At 40.1% G+C, this 15,504-nt stretch overlaps 1 protein-coding gene and 7 non-coding genes across 8 annotated transcripts in view; all 8 read right to left on the bottom strand.

Annotated features, from left to right (window-relative positions):
- Positions 1-15,504, bottom strand: part of LOC133621842 (voltage-dependent T-type calcium channel subunit alpha-1I-like) — a 317,273-nt gene that overhangs the window by 41,838 nt on the left and 259,931 nt on the right. Inside the window, exon 28 of the mRNA XM_061984241.1 lies at positions 8,863-8,996. Within this exon, the coding sequence (XP_061840225.1) occupies positions 8,863-8,996 (134 nt within the window). The remainder of the gene's footprint in view (positions 1-8,862; positions 8,997-15,504) is intronic.
- On the bottom strand, positions 10,121-10,193 carry trnar-ccu (transfer RNA arginine (anticodon CCU)). Its single transcript has one exon. It is a non-coding gene; the product is annotated as a tRNA-Arg (tRNA).
- Positions 10,608-10,680, bottom strand: trnar-ccu (transfer RNA arginine (anticodon CCU)). The gene has a single exon. It is a non-coding gene; the product is annotated as a tRNA-Arg (tRNA).
- trnar-ucu (transfer RNA arginine (anticodon UCU)) lies at positions 11,097-11,169 on the bottom strand. Its single transcript has one exon. It is a non-coding gene; the product is annotated as a tRNA-Arg (tRNA).
- Positions 12,069-12,141, bottom strand: trnar-ccu (transfer RNA arginine (anticodon CCU)). The gene has a single exon. It is a non-coding gene; the product is annotated as a tRNA-Arg (tRNA).
- trnar-ccu (transfer RNA arginine (anticodon CCU)) lies at positions 12,554-12,626 on the bottom strand. Its single transcript has one exon. It is a non-coding gene; the product is annotated as a tRNA-Arg (tRNA).
- Positions 13,526-13,598, bottom strand: trnar-ucu (transfer RNA arginine (anticodon UCU)). The gene has a single exon. It is a non-coding gene; the product is annotated as a tRNA-Arg (tRNA).
- Positions 14,498-14,570, bottom strand: trnar-ccu (transfer RNA arginine (anticodon CCU)). Its single transcript has one exon. It is a non-coding gene; the product is annotated as a tRNA-Arg (tRNA).

Raw genomic sequence — 15,504 nt, 5'->3', positions numbered from 1 at the left:
GGTAGGTCGTTCCAGAGCTTGGGAGCAGCAACGGCGAAAGCTCTGTCACCTCTAAGCTTCAGCCTTGTGTCAGGGACCGTCAACAGCAGCTGATCGGCTGATCTTAAGGATCGGGTGGGGCAGTAAGGCTGAAGGAGGTCGGAGAGATAAGTTGGCGCGAGGTTGTTTAGACATTTAAAAACAAATAAAAGGAGTTTAAAATGTATTCGGTAACGCACAGGGAGCCAGTGAAGGGACGCTAAAATAGGGGGAGAGGAGCTGACTGTCAGTGTGTTCAGTTTTGGCTTTAATTATTGCTTTATAATCTTATTTTTATAACTGGGTCGAAACCGACCCTAACAACACCAAGGTCATAATTTCAACCAGAACATTTTATAATTTAGTGAAAAAAACTAAAACTGTTTTATTTTGTTGAAATAGAGGTTCCTGACAAAGTCAAAAAGCCTTGATGCAAAAAAATTAATTTATGTGGTTCCTTTATGCATTTAAAAACTAAAACGGGTCGGTACCGACCCTAACACAAGACGAAGGTTACACAACGTGCCAACTTCCCTGGTTTTTGAGTTTTGTATATGGACAAAAAAAATGCAGTTCCATCTTATGTCCATAAGATGCCATCTTGCACAATTTTCACATTTATTTTAATTTATTTATGTTATTTTGTTTCCGACATTTTACTTTTTTATAATGCTCGTATTGATTTCATATGCACTTTCGATTTCCTACATTTTGAATGTGTTTTGAAAGTTTTGAGCACATTTAAAAATAGTCACAATAACCGTGATAAGAAATGTTCATACCGTGACATCCCTATCACCAAGCTTCTCCTTGATTGTCTTGAGCGGGTCTACAATCTTGTCCCCGGTCACCACTTTGGTCTTTCCACTGATGGTTTCTGTGACAGGTGTCTTTTAGCCGCATAACGAGTTGAGGTTAGGAGTACTTTCTTAAAGGGACAGGACTGATTTGTGAGACAAACAGTGTATGTACTTGTAAATGTACCTTATCGTCTTTCCTAATGATACAAAAACTTATTCTTATAAATGTCAGATCTGGAAGTAGCAGCTAACCATTTAACACTGTCTTAAAAAGTAACATTTCAACCTCCGACGGGACTTGAACCCACAAAACCCGGCTTAGGAGGCCACTGCCTTATCCATTAGGCCGACTGCTGTAATATAAGCATAAAAACACTCTCTTGACACTTATCCATCTTTGGCGCAATATAGCTGCTTGATATATTCTGATTGTTTACGAAACTTTAAGGAGGTCGTCACGAAAGTAAACAAGGTAGTAGTGAAACTTTTACATACTCTTAAAATGAAATTACATTAATTACTAATTATATATCCATTATATTATATATTATATATATTGTTGCCATCAAGTAGACAATGCAAATAAAATAAGTTGTATACCTTTAATTATGCAATATTAACATAAGCACAACATTTACTTATATTACCCAATGCAAACAACCTTCCCTAGTCATGCTACAAAAAAAAATCAACCAACATAAAATGGCAACAAACATGGTCACACATAACACAATCTCCTCACTAAACCTGGTGGATAATATAAAAAAATGTCCATGCACCCTTAAAACTTTTAAACTACACACATTTAAATCCATTACAAAGCATGATGGGAAAAATGCAAAACACTCTCTTCACACTTATCCATGTTTGGCGCATTTTAGCTGCATGATATTTTCTGATTGTTTACGAAACTTTAAGGAGGTCGTCACGGAAGTAAACAAGGTAGGAGTCAAACGTTCACATACTCTTAAAATCTAATTAATTACAAATTTTTATCCATTATTTTAATATACTACAATTATTATTGCTGTCATTTGTTGCCATCAAGTAGACAATGCAAATAAAATAAGTCGTATACCTTTAATTATGCAATATTAACAAAAGCACAACATTCACTTATATGACCCAATGCAAACAACCTTCCCTAGTCATGATAAAAAAAAAATCCACACAAAATGTCAATACACATGGTCACACATAACACAACCTCCTCACTAAACCTGGTGGATATTATTAAAAAAATTGCCATGCACCCTTAAAAATTTTAAACTACACCCATTTAAATCCATTACAAAGCATGATGGGAAAAATGCAAAACACTCTCCCCACACTTATCCATGTTTGGCGTAATTTAGCTGCTTGATATTTTTTAATTATTTACGAAACTTTAAGGAGGTCGTCACGGAAGTAAAAAATCCAATTACATAATTACTAATTATATATCCACTATATTAATATAATAGTATTATTATTGCTGTCATTTTTTGCCATCAAGTGGACAATGCAAGTAAAACAAGTCAAAGACCTTTAATTATGCAATAATAACATAAGCACAACATTTACTTCTTTTACCCAATGCAAACAACCTTCCCTAGTCATGGTACAAAAAAAAAAAATCAACCAACATAAAATGTCAACAAACATGGTCACACATAACACAACCTCCTCACTAAACTTGGTGGATATTATAAAAAGAATGTCCATGCACCCTTAAAACTTTTAAACTACACCCATTTAAATCCATTACAAAGCATGATGGGAAAAATGCAAAACACTCTCTCCACACTTATCCATGTTTGGTGCATTTTAGCTGCTTGATATTTCTGATTGTTTACGAAACTTTAAGAGGGTCGTCACGGAAGTAAACAAGGTAGGAGTCAAACGTTCACATACTCTTAAAATCCAATTACATTAATTACTAATTATATATCCACTATATTAATATAATAGTATTATTATTGCTGTCATTTGTTGCCATCAAGTGGACAATGCAAGTAAAACAAGTCAAAGACCTTTAATTATGCAATACCAACATGAGCACAACATTTACTTATTTTACCCAATGCAAACAACCTTCCCTAGTCATGCTACAAAAAAAAAATCAACCAACATAAAATGGCAACAAACATGGTCACACATAACACAACCTCCTCACTAAACGTGGTGGATATTATAAAAAAATGTCCATGCACCCTTAAAACTTTTAAACTACACACATTTAAATCCATTACAAAGCATGATGGGAAAAATGCAAAACACTCTCTTCACACTTATCCATGTTTGGCGCATTTTAGCTGATTGATATTTCTGATTGTTTACGAAACTTTAAGAGGCTCGTCACGGAAGTAAACAAGGTAGGAGTCAAACGTTCACATATTCTTAAAATCCAATTAATTACAAATTTTTATCCATTATATTAATACACTATTATTATTATTGCTGTCATTTGTTGCCATCAAGTAGACAATGCAAATAAAATAAGTCGTATACTTTAATTATGCAATATTAATGAAAGCACAACATTCACTTATATGACCCAATGCAAACAACCTTCCCTAGTCATGGTAAAAAAAATCCACTCAAAATGTCAACACACATGGTCACACATAACACAACCTCCTCACTAAACCTGGTGGATATTATAAAAAAACGTCCATGCACCCTTAAAACTTTTAAACTACACACATTTAAATCCATTACAAAGCATGATGGGAAAAATGCAAAACACTCTCTTCACACTTATCCATGTTTGGCGCATTTTAGCTGCATGATATTTTCTGATTGTTTACGAAACTTTAAGGAGGTCGTCACGGAAGTAAACAAGGTAGGAGTCAAACGTTCACATACTCTTAAAATCAAATTACATTAATTACTAATTATATATCCATTATATTAATATACTATAATTATTATTGCTGTCATTTGTTGCCATCAAGTAGACAATGCAACTAAATTAAGTTGGATACCTTTAATTATGCAATATTAACGTAAGCACAACATTTACTTATATGATCCAATGCAAACAACCTTTCCTAGTCATGGTACAAAAAAAAAATCCACACAAAATAACACAACCTGCTCACTAAACTTTGTGGATATTATAAAAAGAATGTCCATGCACCCTAAAAACCTTTAAATTACACACATCCATTACAAAGCATGATGGGAAAAATGCAAAACACTCTCTCCACACTTATCCATGTTTGGCGTGATTTAGCTGCTTGATATTTTTTGATTGTTTACGAAACTTTAAGGAGGTTGTCACGGTAGTAAACAAGGTAGGAGTCAAACGTTCACATACTCTTAAAATCCAATGACATTAATTACTAATTATATATCCACTATATTAATATAATAGTATTATTATTGCTGTCATTTGTTGCCATCAAGTGGACAATGCAAGTAAAACAAGTCAAAGACCTTTAATTATGCAATACCAACATAAGCACAACATTTACTTATTTTACCCAATGCAAACAACCTTCCCTAGTCATGCTGCAAAAAAAAATCAACCAACATAAAATGGCAACAAACATGGTCACACATTACACAACCTCCTCACTAAACCTGGTGGATATTATAAAAAGAATGTCCATGCACCCTTAAAACTTTTAAACTACACCCATTTAAATCCATTACAAAGCATGATGGGAAAAATGCAAAACACTCTCTTCACACTTATCCATGTTTGGCGCATTTTAGCTGCTTGATATTTCTGATTGTTTACGAAACTTTAAGAGGGTCGTCACGGAAGTAAACAAGGTAGGAGTCAAACGTTCACATACTCTTAAAATCCAATTAATTACACATTTTTATCCATTATATTAATATAGTATTATTATTATTGCTGTCATTTGTTGATCAAGTAGACAATGCAAATAAAATAAGTCCTATACCTTTAATTATGCAATATTAATGAAAGCACAACATTCACTTATATGACCCAATGCAAACAACCTTCCCTAGTCATGGTAAAAAAAATACCACACAAAATGTCAACACACATGGTCACACATAACACAACCTCCTCACTAAACCTGGTGGATATTATAAAACAAATGCCCATGCACCCTTAAAACTTTTAAACTACACCCATTACAAAGCATGATGGGAAAAATGCAAAACACTCTCTCCACACTTATCCATGTTTGGCGTAATTTAGCTGTTTGATATTTTTTGATTGTTTACGAAACTTTAAGGAGGTTGTCACGGTAGTAAACAAGGTAGGAGTCAAACGTTCACATACTCTTAAAATCCAATTACATTAATTACTAATTATATATCCACTATATTAATATAATAGTATTATTATTGCTGTCATTTGTTGCCATCAAGTGGACAATGCAAGTAAAACAAGTCAAAGACCTTTAATTATGCAATACCAACATAAGCACAACATTTACTTATTTTACCTAATGCAAACAACCTTTCCTAGTCATGCTACAAAAAAAAAATCAACCAACATAAAATGGCAACAAACATGGTCACACATAACACAATCTCCTCACTAAACCTGGTGGATATTATAAAAACATGTCCATGCAGCCTGACAAACTTGGCATAAGAACCCAGACCTGCTCACTCAGGGCTAATACCTGTACTGTACTTCATCGTCCATGCTAACGACACAAAAGCTCCTGCTGGTCCAATAATTTCTTCAGGATGTTGCCACGGTGACTATTTAACGTGGTCTCCCACAGACAGCTAACATGACCGTGGGGTGACAAAGCCACGGGCAGAGTGGCCATTTGGCCTCAAACTGACCATCAAACACACCGCCCGGCTCGCTCGTTCATCACCTGCGGCCGCCGTTTAATTAGCGCTTCACTTGCGGGTCCGCTCGGTGCTCCCAGGGGTGGCGTAAAAAGGCACGGGGGAGGAGGGGGGCTCTGAAAGGGGCAGGCTTAAGTGAGATTGCTGTAATTAGCCTTTATCCTCCTTGATTTAAAGTTAGGAGAATGTGGAGATGGAGGAATATCAAGCAGACTTAATGTGGGGAGAGTTTGAAATGTGAAACTGATGCTTCCTGGCAGGCAAAAAAAAACACATTTAAGGACTTTGAACAGCATACTTCCGATTTCGGGAGGTGGGGGGCGTGGTCGGGGGTGGGGCGGGGTTAAGATATATATATATATAAGATATACTTGACTTTCAGTGAATACTAGCTATATATATATATATATATATATATATATATATATATATATATATATATATACAGTATATATATAAATAAATAAATAAAATAAATACTTGAATTTCAGTGTTCATTTATTTACACATATACACACACATAACACTCATCTACTCATTGTTGAGTTAAGGGTTGAATTGTCCATCCTTGTTCTATTCTCTGTCACTATTTCAGAACACACACATTATACAAATATACATTATAAAATCAATAAGAAAACGGGAGCTCTAATTTGGGAGTCTGAATTAGGATCAGAAGTTCCTACATAAACATTGCGCACTCACGTCGCCTTTTTGTATTGATTACTGCAGCTGTGCACTGGATTCATTCACAAATACAAACTACAACTCACAAACACTTTAGAGTTAGGCTCCACCATCAGAATGTGTACTTAAACTTATAAAGATCACATGGATATTATTCAGTGAGTTGATTCACCAAAACTAACCTCTTATACAGGAGGAAAAAGCACACAGGACGTTTCAATTGTTCACAGACTGGTCGCGCTCATCAGAATGACAAGACACTTCCGGTCTGCAGGTGATAGCATTCAATTGAGAAGAAACGCCCTACTGCCCCCTACTGACCAATGTGAATACTGATAAATGTGTAATGACAGCTCCAAAAACGAATTCAAACCACAAAATAAAATAAATAAATCAACACAAAAATGTGACACATTATGGGTGGGTCACATATGCATGTACAGTAGATGGCAGTATTGTCCTGTTTAAAAGTGTCACAACATTGCTGTTTACGGCAGACAAACTGCTTTACGGTAGACGGAAACTTGACTGCTGTTGTTGTGTGTTGTTACCGCGCTGGGAGGACATTAATGAAACTGCCTAACAATAAACCCACATAAGAAACCAAGAACTCGCCCTCGATCATTAGCTGTTTATATTGTGGGAAAGCGGACGTGTGAACAGGCTGTCAACACGTCACTCAGGTCCGCATGGAGCTGGAGGGGGCGTGGCCTCCAGCTCCGCCTGAATTTCGGGAGATTTTTGGTAAAAAATTTGTCCCGGGAGGTTTTCGGGAGAGGCGCTGAATTTCGGGAGTCTCCCGGAAAATCCGGGAGGGTTGGCAAGTATGTTGAACAGTCATCCATGTTTGTTAATACAGTATGATTTGTAGAAGAGAGTTGACCAAGAGTTTTGGTAAAAAAATATTACCTTTAAAGTAGAGCTGTCCGATAATGGCTTTTTTGCCGATATCCGATATTCCGATATTGTCCAACTCTTAATTACCGATACCGATATCAACCGATACCGATGTATACAGTCGTGGAATTAACACATTATTATGCCTAATTTTGTTGTGGATGCATTAAACAATGTAACAAGGTTTTCCAAAATAAATCAACTCAAGTTATGGAAAAAAAATGTCAACATGGCACTGCCATATTTATTATTGAAGTCACAAAGTGCATTATTTTTTTTTAACATGCCTCAAAACAGCAGCTTGGAATTCGGGACATGCTCTCCCTGAGATAGCATGAGGAGGTTGAGGTGGGCGAGGTTGGGGGAGGAGGGTTTAGGGCAGGGGTCGGCAACCCGCGGCTCCGAAGCCGCATGCGGCTCTTTGATCACTCTGATGCGGCTCTGCAGCTTACTTGCTGAACCCCCCAATTTTCCCGTGAGACTTCCGGATTTCAGTGCCTCTCGCGGAAAACTCCCGGGATTAATATTCACCGATTTTCACCTTTACAGTTATAATAAGGGCGTGCCATGATGGTACAACATTTGGCGCCCTCTACAATCTGTAATAACAGCGTGCCAGCCCAACACTTGTTGTACAATATACATCTTCTGTTTGCACACGTACGTGACAGCAAGGCATACTTGTTCAACAGCCACACAGGTTACACTGACGGTGACCATATAAAACAACTTTAATACTCTTACTAATAATGCGCCACACTTTGAACCAAAACCAAACAAGAATGACAAACACATTTCGGGAGAACATCTGCACCTTAACACAACATAAACACAACAGAACAAACACCCAGAATCCCATGCAGCCCTGACTCTTCCGGGCTACATTATACACCCCTGCTACCACCAAACCCCGCCCCCACCCCAACCCTGCTCCCTCACACATCACCCCCCCCCCCCCCCCCCCCCTCTCTGTGAGGTGGGCGGGGATTGGTGGGTGGGTGGGGGTGGGGGGGGTTTGTGGTGTATAATGTATCCCGGTAGAGTTAGGGCTGCATGGGATTCTGGGTATTTGTCCTGTTGTGTTTATGTTGTGTTACGGTGCAGATGTTCTCCCGAAATGTGTTTGTCATTCTTGTTTGGTGTGGGTTCACAGTGTGGCGCATTATTAGTAAGAGTGTTAAAGTTTTTTTTATACCGCCACCGTCAGTGTAACCTGTGTGGTTGTTGACCAAGTATGCCTTGCTGTCACCTACGTGAGCAAGCGGAAGCCCCATATAACGTGTGGCTGATCAGGCATGCTGGTTGTAGTGGGTGCTGTTTGCTGTACCATCACGGCACGCATAACGCAGACAAGTGCCATTCATTTAAAACCCTCGTGCCGCACCAGCTTTCAAATTCCATATAAAGGTGTGGGCAGCGTGTCTGAGACCCCTGGATTATACATAGCACAAAACAAAAACGTTGTATACAGTGTTATTTCTTTTAAAATTTCCAAAAATGTTTGCAGCTCCCATTGTTTTCTATAATTTGGGAAACTGGTCAAAATGGCTCTTTGACTGGTAAAGGTTGCCGACCCCTGGTTTAGGGGGACACACTATTTTGTGTGGGGTCTTTCACGTTTTAAAATGTTTTATACTTTAGCTGGATAATTGCTCAAATGAAAGGTGATGTTTTAGCGTGTGTCTACCTCGTGCTATCCGGAGCACCCTCATGATCCTGATGATGGTGGGGTTGATGGGCAGGGAGGCATTGATCTCAATCTCCTCCAGCGTGATGCCCATCACTGACAGCAGCACAATGGCCAGGTCCAACTGGTTCCACCTACACACACACACACACACACACACACACACACACACACACACACACACACACACACACACACACACACACACACACACACACACACACACACACACACACACACACACACACACACACATATGACAGTTGTATTCACTTTTTCATCATCTGACCAAGTGCTACCAAGAGAATTGTAAGTCTTATCTTGGTTTGAGGTTCAGGGATTCCTGGCGGTGCATATCAGTCCCTCTGTGTTATGTTAATACTCCCATGAATATTCATGCTTTACATCAACTTCATGCGTCATTTGCATGGTTCTCCCACCAGTGACTTGGCAGCCATCACACCTGAGGGCTGACTGTTGCCTTTAATGAATATTTATGTCAATACAAGAAGAACGCTTTCGATCCCACAGAGCCAAGACGGCCATTACCTCTTACCTTCATTCTTGCATCCGGTGCCATTTGAAAACTCAACAACAATTGTGTGTGTGTGTGAGAGAGATAAAGTCCACACTCAATGCTGGCAGGCATCGCTAATGTGGGCGTCTGGAGGTCAGAAGGTGGCTGGAAACTCCAGCATTAGAAAGCAGTGATGTATGTGTGCACAGCAGTTTATACAAATCAGCCGAATAATTCTCTACCTCCTCCAAAGAGATTAGGTTTGTGTCAATGTTGGCTTGTCACCAGGCATTTGGACAAACTCAAAGGCTCAAAGATTAGTGCAGCATTGCCCCAAGAAAAAACAAAAACCGTTACAAGTACATGTTCTATTGTTCCGTGTTCACTTTTTTTAGTTAGCAGGATTACAGGAAAAACGACATGTTATGTTTACATGAAATGTGGGAGAATGTTATTCAGATGTTCCATTAAGAATGTCAGTTAGACAGACAATATTTTACCATCGGAGGAAGAAGTGGAGGAAGGTTGTGTGTGAATAAACAGGATTTGAATGAGTAGTCCAGCTTGGCGAACACTTGAATTAATTGTAAAATTCAATAACTTCTTAAGAGTAATCAGATGGGACTCAAACCCGAAAACCATGGACTAAAACAATTGGCACATCATAGTTGGGATTTCATTCTTGTTTGAGTGTAGACCTCAGCCATAACCATGTACTGTTTTGATAGAATACAAAAACACCACCCCAGATGGGAATTGAACCCACAATCCCTGGCTTAGGAGGCCAGTGCCTTATCCATTAGGCCACTGGGGCTCAGCACTTTTTTCAACAAGATTACAAAATCGACACAGAATATGTCCGACAACCGGGGGAATTTTTGACTGGTTCCCCTTGTGGTCCTCCATCAAGCAAAACAAACTCTGAGAACCTTTCTCTAAAGTAAGCAAACAACGGGGGAACACAACATTCATCCGAAGGCTTAAAGGAGCGTCAAAGCAAAATATGACATTGGCTCACAATCTCTGGCTACAATCTGTGAACAGAAGATCAGAATTTTAGTCTGTTTGGCCCGGTGGTTTTCCATCAAACAACACAAAGTGTTGAAAACTTTCTACAAAGTTTAAAAAAAAAAAGTCAGTGAAAAACTGTCATCTGAAGGCTTAGAAGAGCATCAATGCAAAAGATGACAGTTGCCTACGATCCTTGACCAGAAATTCAAAGGATCACCACCCCAGATGGGACTCGAACCCACAATCCCTGGCTTAGGAGGCCAGTGCCTTATCCATTAGGCCACTGGGGCTTAGGACTCAGTCGGACAAATTACAAAATCGACACAGAATATGTCCGACAACCGGGGGAATTTTTGACTGGTGCCCTTTGTGGTCCTCCATCAAGCAAAACAAACTCTGAGAACCTTTCTCCAAAGTAAACAAAGACCAGGGGCACACAACATTCATCCGAAGGCTTAAAGGAGCATCAAAGCAAAATATGATATTGGCCCACAATCTCTGGCTACAATGTGTGAACAGAAGATCAGAATTGTAGTCTGTTTGGCCCGGTGGTTTTCCATCAAACAACACAAAGTGTTGAAAACTTTCTACGAAGTAAAAAAACAAACTGTCAGTGCAAAACTGTCATCTGAAGGCTTAGAAGAGCATCAACACAAAGGATGACAGTTGCCTACGATCCTTGACCAGAAGTTGAACAAAGGATCACCACCCCAGACGGGACTCGAACCCACAATCCCTGGCTTAGAAGGCCAGTGCCTTATCCATTAGGCCACTGGGGCTCAGGACTCTCCTGAACAAGATTACAAAATCGACAGAATATGTTCAACAACCGGGGGAATTTTTTACTGTTTCCCCTTGTGGTCCTCCATCAAGCAAAACAAACTCTGAGAACCTTTCTCCAAAGTAAACAAAGACCAGGGGCACACAACATTCATCCGAAGGCTTAAAGGAGCGTCAAAGCAAAATATGACACTGGCCCACAATCTCTGGCTACAATCTGTGAACAGAAGATCAGAATTTTAGTCTGTTTGGCCCGGTGGTTTTCCATCAAACAACACAAAGTGTTGAAAACTTTCTACAAAGTAAAAAAACAAACTGTCAGTGCAAAACTGTCATCTGAAGACTTAGAAGAGCATCAACGCAAAATATCACAGTTGCCTACGATCCTTGACCAGAAGTTCAACAAAGGATCACCACCTGAGACGGGACTCGAACCCACAATTCCTGGTTTGGAGGCCAGTGCCTTATCCATTAGGCCACTGGGGCTCAGCAATATCCTGAACAAGATTACAAAATCGACACGGAATATGTTTGAAAACCGGGGGAATTTTTGACTGTTGCCCCTTGTGGTCCTCATCAAGCAAAACAAACTCTGAGAACCTTTCTCCAAAGTAAGCAAACAACGGAGGCACACAACATTCATCCGAAGGCTTAAAAGAGCGTCAAAGCAAAATATGACATTGGCCCACAATCTCTGGCTACAATCTGTGAACAGAAGATCAGAATCTTAGTCTGTTTGGCCCGGTGGTTTTCCAACAAACAACACAGAGTGTTGAAAACTTTCTACAAAGTTAAAAAAAAAATGTCAGTGCAAAACTGTCATCTGAAGGCTTCGAAGAGCATCAATACAAAAGATGACAGTTGCCTACAATCCTTGACCAGAAATTCAGAGGATCACCACCCCAGATGGGACTCGAACCCACAATCCCTGGCTTAGGAGGCCAGTGCCTTATCCATTAGGCCACCGGGGCTCAGGACACAGTCAAACGAATTATAAAATCGACACAGAATATGTCCGACCACCGGGGGAATTTTTGACTGGTTCCCCTTTTGGTCCTCATCAAGCAAAACAAACTCTGAGAACCTTTCTCTAAAGTAAGCAAACAACGGGGGCACAAAACATTCATCCGAAGGCTTAAAGGAGCGTCAAAGCAAAATATGATATTGGCCCACAATCTCTGGCTACAATTTGTCAACAGAAGATCAGAATTGTAGTCTGTTTGGCCCGGTGGTTTTCCATCAAACAACGCAAAGTGTTGAAAACTTTCCACAAAGTTAAAAAAAAATACGTCAGTGCAAAACTGTCATCTGAAGACTTAGAAGAGCATCAACGCAAAAGATGACAGTTGCCTACGATCCTTGACCAGAAATTCAAAGGATCACCACCCCACCTGGGACTCGAACCCACAATCCCTGGCTTAGGAGGCCAGTGCCTTATCCATTAGGCCACTGGGGCTCAGGATTCAGTTGATCAAATTACAAAATTGATACAGAATATGTCCGACAACCGGGGAAATTTTTGACTGTTTCCCCTTGTGGTGCTCCATCAAGCAAAACAAACTCTGAGAACCTTTCTCCAAAGTAAGCAAACAACGGGGGCACACAACATTCATCCGAAGGCTTAAAAGAGCGTCAAAGCAAAATATGATATTGGCCCACAATCTCTGGCTACAATCTGTGAACAGAAGATCAGAATTTTAGTCTGTTTGGCCCGGTGGTTTTCCATCAAACAACACAAAGTGTTGAAAACTTTCTACAAAGAAAAAAAAAATGTCAGTGCAAAACTGTCATCTGAAGGCTTAGAAGAGCATCATTGCAAAAGGTGACAGCTGCCTACGATCCTTGACCAGAAATTCAAAGGATCACCACCTTAGATGGGACTCAAACCCACAATCCCTGGCTTAGGAGGCCAGTGCCTTATCCATTAGGCCACTGGGGCTCAGGACTCAGCCAAACAAATTACAAAATCGACACAGAATATGTTCGACAACCGGGGGAATTTTTTACTGTTTCCCCTTGTGGTCCTCCATCAAGCAAAACAAACTCTGAGAACCTTTCTCCAAAGTAAACAAAGACCAGGGGCACACAACATTCATCCGAAGGCTTAAAGGAGCGTCAAAGCAAAATATGACACTGGCCCACAATCTCTGGCTACAATCTGTGAACAGAAGATCAGAATTTTAGTCTGTTTGGCCCGGTGGTTTTCCATCAAACAACACAAAGTGTTGAAAACTTTCTACAAAGTAAAAAAACAAACTGTCAGTGCAAAACTGTCATCTGAAGGCTTAGAAGAGCATCAACGCAAAGGATGACAGTTGCCTACGATCCTTGACCAGAAGTTCAACAAAGGATCACCACCCCAGACGGGACTCGAACCCACAATCCCTGGCTTAGAAGGCCAGTGCCTTATCCATTAGGCCACTGGGGCTCAGGACTCTCCTGAACAAGATTACAAAATCGACAGAATATGTTCAACAACCGGGGGAATTTTTTACTGTTTCCCCTTGTGGTCCTCCATCAAGCAAAACAAACTCTGAGGAACCTTTCTCCAAAGTAAACAAAGACCAGGGGCACACAACATTCATCCGAAGGCTTAAAGGAGCGTCAAAGCAAAATATGACACTGGCCCACAATCTCTGGCTACAATCTGTGAACAGAAGATCAGAATTTTAGTCTGTTTGGCCCGGTGGTTTTCCATCAAACAACACAAAGTGTTGAAAACTTTCTACAAAGTAAAAAAACAAACTGTCAGTGCAAAACTGTCATCTGAAGACTTAGAAGAGCATCAACGCAAAATATCACAGTTGCCTACGATCCTTGACCAGAAGTTCAACAAGGGATCACCACCCCAGACGGGACTCGAACCCACAATTCCTGGTTTGGAGGCCAGTGCCTTATCCATTAGGCCACTGGGGCTCAGCAATATCCTGAACAAGATTACAAAATCGACACGGAATATGTTTGAAAACCGGGGGAATTTTTGACTGTTGCCCCTTGTGGTCCTCATCAAGCAAAACAAACTCTGAGAACCTTTCTCCAAAGTAAGCAAACAACGGAGGCACACAACATTCATCCGAAGGCTTAAAAGAGCGTCAAAGCAAAATATGACATTGGCCCACAATCTCTGGCTACAATCTGTGAACAGAAGATCAGAATTTTAGTCTGTTTGGCCCGGTGGTTTTCCAACAAACAACACAGAGTGTTGAAAACTTTCTACAAAGTTAAAAAAAAATGTCAGTGCAAAACTGTCATCTGAAGGCTTCGAAGAGCATCAATACAAAAGATGACAGTTGCCTACTATCCTTGACCAGAAATTCAGAGGATCACCACCCCAGATGGGACTCGAACCCACAATCCCTGGCTTAGGAGGCCAGTGCCTTATCCATTAGGCCACCGGGGCTCAGGACACAGTCAAACGAATTATAAAATCGACACAGAATATGTCCGACCACCGGGGGAATTTTTGACTGGTTCCCCTTTTGGTCCTCATCAAGCAAAACAAACTCTGAGAACCTTTCTCTAAAGTAAGCAAACAACGGGGGCACAAAACATTCATTCGAAGGCTTAAAGGAGCGTCAAAGCAAAATATGATATTGGCCCACAATCTCTGGCTACAATTTGTCAACAGAAGATCAGAATTGTAGTCTGTTTGGCCCGGTGGTTTTCCATCAAACAACGCAAAGTGTTGAAAACTTTCCACAAAGTTAAAAAAAAATACGTCAGTGCAAAACTGTCATCTGAAGACTTAGAAGAGCATCAACGCAAAAGATGACAGTTGCCTATGATCCTTGACCAGAAATTCAAAGGATCACCACCCCACCTGGGACTCGAACCCACAATCCCTGTCTTAGGAGGCCAGTGCCTTATCCATTAGGCCACTGGGGCTCAGGATTCAGTTGATCAAATTACAAAATTGATACAGAATATGTCCGACAACCGGGGAAATTTTTGACTGTTTCCCCTTGTGGTGCTCCATCAAGCAAAACAAACTCTGAGAACCTTTCTCCAAAGTAAGCAAACAACGGGGGCACACAACATTCATCCGAAGGCTTAAAAGAGCGTCAAAGCAAAATATGATATTGGCCCACAATCTCTGGCTACAATCTGTGAACAGAGGATCAGAATTTTAGTCTGTTTGGCCCGGTGGTTTTCCATCAAACAACACAAAGTGTTGAAAACTTTCTACAAAGAAAAAAAAATGTCAGTGCAAAACTGTCATCTGAAGGCTTAGAAGAGCATCATTGCAAAAGGTGACAGCTGCCTATGATCCTTGACCAGAAATTCAAAGGATCACCACCTTAGATGGGACTCGAACCCACAATCCCTGGCTTAGG

The sequence above is a fragment of the Nerophis lumbriciformis genome, linkage group LG25 (genome assembly GCF_033978685.3).
Source record: "Nerophis lumbriciformis linkage group LG25, RoL_Nlum_v2.1, whole genome shotgun sequence".
Classification (NCBI taxonomy): domain Eukaryota; kingdom Metazoa; phylum Chordata; class Actinopteri; order Syngnathiformes; family Syngnathidae; genus Nerophis; species Nerophis lumbriciformis.
Note: the sequence above shows the minus strand (reverse complement) of the source record. Positions and strands in the feature narration are given on the sequence as shown.